General features: G+C 38.5%; 2 protein-coding genes across 2 annotated transcripts; both read left to right on the plus strand.

The window, feature by feature from the left end:
- The first annotated feature begins 449 nt into the window (after window positions 1–449).
- Window positions 450–6,622, plus strand: LOC104961663 (arachidonate 15-lipoxygenase B-like). The gene is made up of 15 exons (XM_010789991.1): window positions 450–520; window positions 669–837; window positions 1,018–1,210; window positions 1,304–1,385; window positions 1,495–1,617; window positions 1,723–1,826; window positions 1,899–2,071; window positions 2,175–2,318; window positions 2,404–2,607; window positions 2,728–2,814; window positions 4,076–4,242; window positions 4,462–4,583; window positions 4,994–5,094; window positions 6,031–6,201; window positions 6,300–6,622. Exons 2-15 carry the CDS (start codon window positions 691–693, stop codon window positions 6,477–6,479), a joined length of 1,998 nt encoding a protein of 665 aa, XP_010788293.1. The 5' UTR covers window positions 450–520; window positions 669–690; the 3' UTR covers window positions 6,480–6,622.
- Window positions 6,623–7,100: 478 nt separating this feature from the next.
- LOC104961666 (hydroperoxide isomerase ALOXE3-like) lies at window positions 7,101–9,597 on the plus strand (the record flags this gene model as incomplete). Its single annotated transcript, XM_010789996.1, has 5 exons — window positions 7,101–7,298; window positions 8,233–8,394; window positions 8,972–9,176; window positions 9,295–9,376; window positions 9,475–9,597. Coding segments are annotated over exons 1-5 (755 nt in total), but the record flags the coding sequence as incomplete, so codon positions are not given.
- Window positions 9,598–10,884: the final 1,287 nt, after the last annotated feature.

Below are 10,884 nucleotides of genomic sequence, written 5' to 3' on the forward strand. Positions count from 1 at the left end.
AATCTTATTACGTGGCTCACAGATTTTCTGACAATATATTTCCATTATTCTGAAGAAAGCCTCAAACCAATGTAAATGTGGTAAAAACTATGAACATTATGAAGAATCAAACAAACATGTGAACATTACATTTTAATAAAGCTTAACCTGTTCACTTTTCTATGTTGTTTTGGTGTGCGGTCATCCTTTTTATTAATCATTTCCAAGATATGGCATGTGTGTAGCTGCGGCCTCTGCTGGTCACTTCTGAATGAATTAAGATACCTTAAAAGTTACCTAAAGATACATTTATGAATGGCACTTCTAAATAGTGATAATAAGAGCAACTTAACTTCCTTACTGTGTTAATGTGTTTAAGACAGATTCTCACTCTGGGCCTCTTTGATGGAATGACCTTATAGAAAACAACTCACTCTGAGGTCTCAACACTCTTGATTAGGGAATGCTCAACACCTGTGATTTCCTTTCAAATTGCTCAATCAAAGTCCTGCTACACCTGTGTGGTGGTTCAACTGAAAAGGTGGGTTACCTGTCTATGGGGCTTTATCAGTTCAACAAGAACACTCATGATTGTGCATGTTGGATGCGGTCATATTTGAATGTTTTGGAGTGGAGAAAAGCTATGTACTGCATGTAATCATTGTTGTTTGTTATCCATTGTGTTTCAGTTGTTGTAGCTAGCCAGGCATTATGGCAGAGTACACTCTGAAAGTGACCACAGGAAGCATGCTGCATGCAGGCACACTTGATAACCTGTATGTTACCCTGATCGGCACTGAAAGGCAATCGGAGCGCACTCAGTTGACGAGTTTGGGATTGGATGATACAAATGGAAAGGTAATTGGTCAAACTAAATGAATTGTAATAGTCCATATCTTTTTTCTCTTAACATTATTAAGGAGTTCCAGCATTTTATTTGAATTCAGGACAAAAGTTAAGGGTGGAAACTGTTTGGGAGAAACTGTTTTGGTATACGCCCATATTGAATCCTGAATGCATCTTCCTTTACAACATCAGGTGGGAACGTTTGCTGTGACTACACTTTTTACGTTGGGATGTCTTCTCTTCCTAAAAATGGAGAAAGATCCTTTGGAAAAGGATTGGTTTTGCTCCACAATAGTGGTGACAACACCTGAGGGGGATGAAATGATTTTCCCCTGTCACCGTTGGCTTTCCAAGGGGGAGTTTGTGTTGTTGAGAGGGGGAAGAGGTTAGTGAAGTCATTCCCAAATTGTTAGACGCTACGTCACGTACATTTTAAGCACATTTAAGAATGTACATGTATTTCTTTGAAAACACACAGCTACAAAGGCTTTTGAAGATCTCCATCCTAAACTAGTAGACCAACGGAAAAAAGAATTGGTTCAACAAAAAATAATGTACAAGTGAGTTTTCAATCAACTTAATTTTGCATTATACCAAGATGCACCTCAATGACTGTTGATTGGGATTTATATCTTTTTGTATCTTTTTATTTCCTGTTTTACACTGCAGATGGGCTTTGTATGCAGAAGGGTTGCCATACATGGTGGACATCAAAGATGTGAATGCTCTTCCTGCAGAAAGTAGGATTTCATTCTCAAGGGCCTTTGAAATCCAAAAAACCAAAAAAGAAATGTAAGTGCCCTAACGTACCTTATTTTGAAGACCAAGTGTCTAAAACAAATATCCAGTGCAATAACAAGTGAGTTCTCTTTTTTTCTTTTCTTCTCTTTTAACCAGACATGCTGAGTTCGAACTAAAAGGTCTGACAGATTTAGATCAGCAGTTTGAAAGCTTTGAGGCCTTAAAGATGGCCTCATTGGTTAAAAAGACACCATTGGCAGGTAGGATCTCAGTAAAGTGTTTCACTGCTCTGTTAAACACCTTTTTATACTAACACATAATTTATGTCCCAGAGTATGTGTCGGAGCACTGGAAGGATGATGACTTTTTTGGACACCAGTTTCTCAATGGAAACAACCCCTTCATAATTCAACGTTGCTCAAAGCTGCCATCCAACTTCCCCTTAACAGAGGAAATGGTTCAACCTTTTTTGGCCATAGGAAGTTCTTTGAATGCAGAGATGAAGGTGAAGTGAATTTCCAGTGTATTTTACATTTTATTTTTTTAAATGTGTTAAACATTGTCCTCACTTGGCACTTATCTGTTTTATAATAATTTGTTTCCTACAGGAGGGCAATATATTCCTTAGTGATTACAAGATCATGGAAGGTCTTGACACAAAAGTTATTGATGGTAAACCCACTGTGGTGACGCCTGCTCTCTGCCTGCTCTACCTAAATCCACAGAAGAAACTACTCCCCATTGCAATTCAGGTTTCTCATATCTCGTGATTTAATCTCAAGTCAGTTATTTTTTTTGAATACCTTCTGCAAAATAAAAAATTGTCCCCACCCTCAGCTCAGTCAGCAGCCTTCAGAGGAGAACCCAATTTTCCTGCCTACCGACTCGGAGTCTGACTGGATGCTGGCCAAAATGTTTGTAAGGAGTGCAGATGCCCTCCATCACATATTAGTCAGTCATTTGCTGAGGACTCATCTACTGCCAGAAGTTTTTACAATGGCGACACTTCGCAACCTCCCAAATAATCACCCCCTGCGCAAGGTAAGCCCTATTTATTATTTTGAGTGCAGAGTTGCAGGCCATATGAGATGTGTTTACTGTAATATCATTGAGCTGATTAAAGTAGGTTCATCACTGTCACCTATGTCTCCTTTCTTACAGCTGCTGACCCCCCATCACCGATTTACCATTCCTATAAACATAATTGCTCGTGAGAATCTTTTAGGCCCTGGTGGATTTTTTTCAAAGGTATGAGTTTTTAATATATATTTTTTTTTAAATGGAAATCATACATTAACAATTTAAACAACAGTCAATTTTCTATAACTGTTTAACTTTATTTATTTGATCAAGATATTTAAAGCCTTTTATTGTAATTGTACAAAAATACAACGAGATTCAGAGTGCAACCCTGTCCCAGTGTGCAATAACTCGACATACAAAACATTTTAAAACAAGGAAGTTAGTCAAAAAGATATTGTAGGAGCCAATTAACACAGTGGGTATAAATGTAGGAACCAATGTTTGTGGTTAGAGGTTCTGCCGGAAGGCCATACAGTGTTTGACCACATGGAGAACAAACACGGGAATACAATCATTCATTGGCGTTTTTATATGTACAAAAGTGGTGGGGCACGAACAACGTGTGTATGTGTGTATATATACACACATGTTATGCTTCTGATGCTTTTTTTTAAACACGTAAACAAATGGCTGTAGGCTATCCATGGTTCCGATAGAGAGGGGCGGGGGGTAAAAGGAAATCACAGACACTCATCCCCGAGGTCACAATATCAATCGATCCAGCAGAGCAATAGCCTATAGGCAAAACACAGAAGATCAACAAAAGATATGACTTAAATGAACTTACCAAAGCTGAAGTAGATGGTCAACTTCATTAATTTTCTTTCAGTTTGACTGATTTGAATCGCCATACGCTCCTTTCTCTCGTCTCCTCTTCACAAGCAACTACTATTTTCGCGGCACACGTACTTGCAGCCAATCAGCTCTCTGAATTATGAGATGACGTTTGGTAGGCATGTCAGCACAGTGCCCACGTCGCTCAAAACGGCTCAATATGCACACTTTAGACGCTAATTAGAAGAACACAGACTAAAACGGCAATGTACAGACAAATTGGATGATTAAACATGATCTTAAAATGTATTTTAAGATTTATTTTGTTTTGCATTTCTTTGGAATTATTTGAATTATTTTCTGCTGACACTTGGTGGGGGCTTTTCTGTGAGAAAATGAAGCAAATTAAATGGACACCAGTCAAAAGGAAATAAATGGACTGTATTTAACTGGAAACTTTGTATCAGACTTTTATTCACCTGGCAAACTTTGTGTGCGTCAATTACGCCAACATAGCGGATCCTCAGAGGCTTAAAGCGTTGGCTTAGCCTCTACAGATATGTTTGGGGTTTTAACGGTGAGAAATGTTATGTAGAGAAAATGAAATTACACATTTGTGCATTTGAAATGTAGCCAGTATTTGTTGTTTCAGAGTTCACTTGATAAAGAGGGACAACTAGAACTAATGAGAAGGGGGCTCTCCAGAACGACCTACAGCTCCCTCTGCCTGCCGGAAAACATCGCAGCTAGAGGACTGGAGTCCATCCCCAACTTTCATTTCAGAGATGATGCACTGAGGCTGTGGAGCATCATCAACAGGTGACTTTCTGCTTGATAGCTGTCAACCCTGGTGTTTGAGGATTAATGCCATGATATGCCACATTAGACAAAATAGGGGGACACATATTAAAACTTTAAGTATTAATATTCTGGACTTTAAATTGGATATTGAAGCAACAATCTCAAGGTGTCACACTCATAGATATGGGAAAATGCAATTCACATCCTGATACTGGTACATTTTATTGTTGTCCTCAGCTTCATCCAGTCAATGGTGGCATACTATTATCCATCTGACAGTGAAGTGTCTGCAGATTCTGAGCTCCAGGAATGGATCAATGAGATATTTTATCATGGATTTCTGGGGAATTATGACTCAGGTATATTTATTTGTTGTTGTATGCTCCTTTTGAAATTTTTACATGTGTATGTAAAAGCCTAAGGACCTGCAGTAGTCCTTTTTTTGTTAGACAGATTGTAGAATATCATGTAAATTGGCTTTAGACACCAAGTCAACCCCCTCCCTTCACATTAAGTTTGAACTTGCCTTAAATGGATAATCTATCTTTCCAAAAGGCTTTATCTTGATTGGATGATGTTTGCTGTAAAACAAAATTGAAGAAACTTCAACTAAGTATCACATTCTGAAATAGACAGTAAGTAGAATGATGAATGCATGTAAAAACAAAAGCTGCTTATTACATTTTGAGATTTTTAAAAATATACAAAAGTAGGATGAGATGCTCTGTGAGAAATGTGCAGTAGGCTTTTAACCAAACGTTCTTGACAGGATTTCCTTCAAGCCTTCAGACTGTGGAGGGACTTATCCAGGTTGTCACTACTGTGGTCTTCACGTCATCAGCTTCACATTCTGCAGGGAACCGTGGACAGGTAAATATTACATTTTTTGAAAAAAGTAGTAGAATCTAGTTTTTTCGGGATTTGAATGTTCTTTTGGGTGATGAGGTCACCCTCAATTTGTACTGGCTATCATATAAATGTTTAAATCCTTCAAATGCGACTATGCCGTGCATCCAATAGTTTGACGTCAGTGTTTGGATCTCTGTACACCTGCTTGTCCAACACTTCTTCTAAAGTCCCAATGTGTTGGTGCCATAATGACTGGTTTTGTGCATGTAATGCTCCTTGCCCTCAAACCATTGAAAACCAGAGATACAACAAAAAGGTAGAACATCTTTTGTTGATCCCACAGCTCCATTACAGTATGTACACAAAACATCATGTGTTGGGTGAATTTTAAAAAGAAGAATCTTTAGTTTTTTTCGGGAAAGGGCCTTTTTTGCGTTCCGGTTCGAAGTTGTATGAAAAGACGGATAGCACCCTTGCGTTTGTTCATTTAATGTCAACGTGACTAACTTACACTCCTATACAAAGACATGCCTATGGGAGCAATCTGGGGTAAAGTATCCTCCCCAAGGAAACGTTGACGTGTTACTGAAGAGGCTGGGGATTAGACTACTGACCCTCTGATTAGGAGATATTGATTTCCCCTTGAGCTAAAGATGCTATAAAGTACATTAAGCAGAGTCAAAGAAGACAAAACCACTAACAATAACCTAAAGTTCAATGATTTAGTATTGCACCTCTTGTGTTTTGTACAAAGTGTAAAAATACAATTGCAACATTTTACATTTATAGCTGGCTGGCTCAGTTGTGAGCAGTAACGGCTTACTTGGTAACATTATGGGTGAGATTAAAGTAATTCAACATTCATCTCTACCATAAAGAAATTAGGAGAACAAATTAGATTTATTGATGGCAAACTATACCTTTTTTATTTTAACCCTCAATATTTGTTTTTTCAAGTTTGACTATCTAGGTTGGATTCCCAATGGTCCACTTATCCTGAACAAAGCTCCTCCAACTACAAAGGAACAGTCAAGCATGGAGGACATCTTGGCATATCTGCCCAAAAAATCAAACGCAATACTTGCAATGAAATATGGATGGCTGTTCAGGGGGAATTTCAGTGATTTTGTGAGTATCCTGCGTTACATTAATCACAAAACCAGTAACTCTACCTTTTCAAAGATTTCCCATTCCCTTGCATAACATTTGGATTTTGTCCCCGCCAGGAACCCCTCGGTACTTATCCTGAGCAACGCTTTGCTGAGCCTGCAGCCTTACAGATGATCGAAGATTTTCAAGCAGAGCTGTCCTCCCTCAGTGTGGCTATTACCAAGAGGAACGCAAAGCTTGAGCTGCCTTTTAATTATTTGAACCCAAAAGAAATTGAAAACAGTCCAGGAATTTAATCTTGGTATTTGACCAAGAAAATACTTTAAACTGTGGCTCAAATAAACAACCTGCTGTCACTTTGTTGTCCAATGTACTGCCATCTTGATACTGTAATCTTATCTTGAAAGTAAAGTTTCACATATTTATATATATTTTTTTGTTGATTGCATCTCTTCACCAAACCGTTCAACTGCGAGTATTCTAAAACCAAATGGTTAAAATTGTAAAGACAAACGGCAAATATCTTCATTAAGTAGGTTTTCCTGATATAAGGGTTGAAGGAAACTTGAGGCACAGGTGTTTAGTAAAATGAGACTTTTACTCCATTGCTTTGTTACCCTACAGATTATGTTCGGCAACTTCAGATATCACCTTTAGTACAGTATAAGGCTACGGTTTGTATGGTCATCGAATACAATTATTAATCTAACAAAGACTTAACACTATCAAATTAGCTTCTTTTCTTAAGTCCGGTCAGAATGAGCAGAGGGAGGTTAGCAGAAACTGTAGCAGCATTTTATGTGGCAAACAAAACTCCTCAACACAAACCGTGCTGCATAAGAAACGTGTATCACAAGCTGCTTCTGTGCAGCAAGTTCAGTGTAAACTAGTGAAATGTTGTCATCATGTGTGCCTTGGCTGCAGCTACCAGGATGCATGAGCAGGATGTATGCATGTTGACACGTAACTGTTGTCTCAGCATTCTTGTTTTAGCTCACCAAACATTCTTGACAGGATTTCCTTCAAGCCTTCAGACTGTGGAGGAACTTATCCAGGTTGTCACTACAGTGGTCTTCACGTCATCAGCTTCGCATTCTGCAGGGAACCGTGGACAGATAAATATTACATTTTTAGAATTAATGTCAATTTAGAAAAGGTAGTAGAATTTAGTTTTTTCGGGATTTGAATGTTCTTTTGGGTGATGAGGTCAGCCTCAATTTGTACTGGCTATCATATAAATGTTTAAGTCCTTCAAATGTGACTATGCCGCGCATCCTATAGTTAGACGTCAATTTTTTTATCTCTGTGAAACTGCTTGTCCAACACTTCTTCTAAAGTCCCAATGTGTTGGTGCCATAATGACTGGTTTTGTGCATGTAATGCTCCTTGCCCTCAAACCATTGAAAACCAGAGATACAACAAAAAGGTAGAAAATCAGGCTGGAGGAGCTTGCATCTTAGTAGTTCTTCTAGTTTAGTGATTGTTATCTCTCTTTTGATGATCCCACAGCTCAATTAAAGTACGTACAAAACATCAAAGGCCATCAATATGTTTTGCACCTTTTTAAATATAGTATGACTCTTCACTTTTCTTAATATTTAGACAATCTAAATACATCATACACTAGGAAATAAAGCAGTAGCTGAACACTTGGTGTATTATTATATAGTATTTAACTTTGGGCTAAAGAACAGTGTAAACAGGCAGCTTTCTTTTGATGATGAGATGAATGCTATAATCCTATAATAGAGCTCTACTATGTAATGTTGTGTTTGCCATTTGAACATAATGTTATCTTGTGTGTATTGGCACATTGTAATCAAACATTTGGGCTGTCTGTCGGCTCAGTGTTTTTTTTTTTGAAAACCAGAAAAACAAAATGTTTAGATTGAAGCTTTGTTTGGGGAGAAACACCCACTTTTAAGTTAATACAATGTTTTCATGAAAGAAGGTTCACAATGGACAGGCAGTGTCAGCATTGTTTTGCTGCATATTGGAGCCTTCATTCTGTAAATTAAGAGACTCAAATGTGTATATTTTTCCAAACAGTATCCACAGGTAACCATGGCTGAGTACAAGTTAGAGATGACAACGGGTGACATGCAATATGCAGGAACATCGGACTACATGTATGTCACCTTATTTGGAACTGAGGAGCAGAGTGAGCGAACTTTGATGGACAACTATGGCATCGACTTTCAAAGAGGGGCAGTAAGTACAACCCAGTTAAACATCTGCACTTGTCTGTAAATAACAGATTGCATCATCAAGTAAGCACTTTAGATTTAAGTCATCATTTAGAATTCACAAATCCTACTTCAACGTGTGATCTATGTGACGTTAACTGCTATAACTCTTACTCTCAATATGCAGAAATGATATAAACACAATCTAATGGTCTTTCACATTTATGGTACCGTTAAATTATACATTTTGCTTTTTTTTTAAGTCACACTTTTAAAGGATAATCTGGTTTTGGCTGAGGCTTAGACTTAAAATGCTTCCCTTCATTACGTTGTACCAAATATCTCAGTTTCAATGTGCAATACATCATAATATGTGTTCAACTGTATTATATTGTAAATGGCAATATATACATTAACTGTATATTCTGTTTGAGTTTACCATAAGGAAGCTTTGACTTTGCAGACTACACCGTTGTAGGAGACTGTAGCTTGGTTTCAATATACACAAATAGTCTGTGACTGAGACTTTTTAGCAGATATTGCTTTTTTTAAATTATAATAGTATATATTAATATAATAACAATTATAATTCTTATTCCAAGACAGGGAGCTACACCGTGAAAACCAGTTTTTCTCTGGGCAAACTTTTTCTGGTTAAGGTTGAGAAGGACCAGTATTTATGTCTCCCAGAAGATGAGTGGTACTTCTCCAAAATGGTGGTGACGACTCCAGAAGGAGATGTCATTCTTTACCCCTGTTACAGATGGATTGGCAGGGGAGAAATGGTGGAGCTGAGAGGAGGGAGAGGTCTGCATCAATGTCCCCAAATAACTGATTAATATAGATAATTATTGTCAGTTTTTTTACATCTTGTTGGCTTTGTACATTTAAATTTGACTGCTATAATGTTCTTTTCATGTCTCAGCAATGAAAGCTTTTGAGGAGGATCACCCCCTGTTGATTGACCACCGGAAGAAAGAGCTGATGCTCAAAAAGAGCTTGTTCCAGTAAGTTTCCATGTGAGCAGTAGAGCTGCCGTTTGTCGCCCAAAGTTTATCTGTAGAAATGTCTTTGTGCTTTTGGGTAACTTTGTTTGTTTTATTAGATGGAAGAGTATGGGTGAAGGACTACCCCACATCAACAGTTTCAATGACGTGTCTGAGTTCCCAGCTGAAATCCGCTTCTCCGATTCCAGAACAGCTGACATCCGTTACTCAAAAGCTATGACGTGGGTCAATATATTAAATACATGTGTATATGTTAATTACAATACAGCTCTATTCTCTAGACTCTAGACCAGGGGTCGGCAACCTTTTTGATATGAAGTGCCATTTAAAAAAAAATTGTTATCACCGTGCCAACTATCGAGAATTATCAACGGAGGTGGGGGGGGGTGGGTGGGTTGAGGAGCTTGACGCTCGTCAACTATCAGCGGGAGGGCGGGCGAGCCTCGCTGCGGGGAAGCAGTGTCGCAACATACACGATGCCGAATTTAGCAAACAAATTCAAGTAATTGGTTTAAACGGCATAATAATAATAAGGACGATCGTCCGTTCTGTGATTCTCCAGAGCACACATGTTATGATATTAGGGTCGCGTCGGGTCATGCAGAGTGAGATGAGATCGCTGTCCCTTTAAGAGAGAGAGAGATAGAGAGAGAGGGGTGTGGCTTTTGCATGTGTTTGTGGATGGTCGAGCGACAGTGAGCGATAGTGATGGGAATTCCGGCTCTTCTTGGTGAGCCGGATCATTTGGCTCGGCTCCTCAAGAAGAGCCGGCTCTTTCGGCTCCCAAACGGCTCTTCAGTTTACCACATTATACCTTTTATAATTAAATCAAATGTAGCCCTGTTTTGATGTATAGGCCTATGTGTACATATATATCACTTACATTAATCAATACATCCTTTGTAGTGAAGTATTCAAAAATTAATCAATACATCCTTTGTAGTGAAGTATTCAAAAGTAAAAATTACATGTTTAATATAAATGATTTGCTGTGGCCAAATGTTTTCATTGCATTTACAGACCCTTGTAACTCTCTGATACCAACCAAAGAATGCACTGACTTGCTTGTAGAACCACGCTACACAAAACAGATAGCAACACCTATAAAAACTATTTAAAAAGGGCCTACTGTATCGACATTTTAAAATTATATTTAAAGAAAAGGCCGATTCTGTGAGCTGCAGCTGACCACGCCCCCCTGCAGGAGACGGGAGCGTGCTCTGAGATCAGCTGCTGGGGTCTCAGAAGAGGGGGAGAAAAAGAGATCTCCCTCCTCCGTGTTTTATCTTATAGAAGTAAGAAGAGAAGTAACGGGGCAAGAAACCATCCTTTTTAAGCAGCGGTCCAGACCTAGACATCAAACGGCGACACATTCAGTTGATATTTACTTTGGCATTAGGGCAGGGATAATCTAGATACTTTCCAAGGTTTTGGACATAATGAATTGTGCTACTTTTAAAGCAAACAACGATGTTTTCAAATCTGTAATCAAAAAGCTCCTACAAAAC

This window comes from Notothenia coriiceps, unplaced genomic scaffold (assembly GCF_000735185.1).
Source record: "Notothenia coriiceps isolate Sejong01 unplaced genomic scaffold, NC01 NC01_scaffold00033593, whole genome shotgun sequence".
Taxonomy (NCBI): domain Eukaryota; kingdom Metazoa; phylum Chordata; class Actinopteri; order Perciformes; family Nototheniidae; genus Notothenia; species Notothenia coriiceps.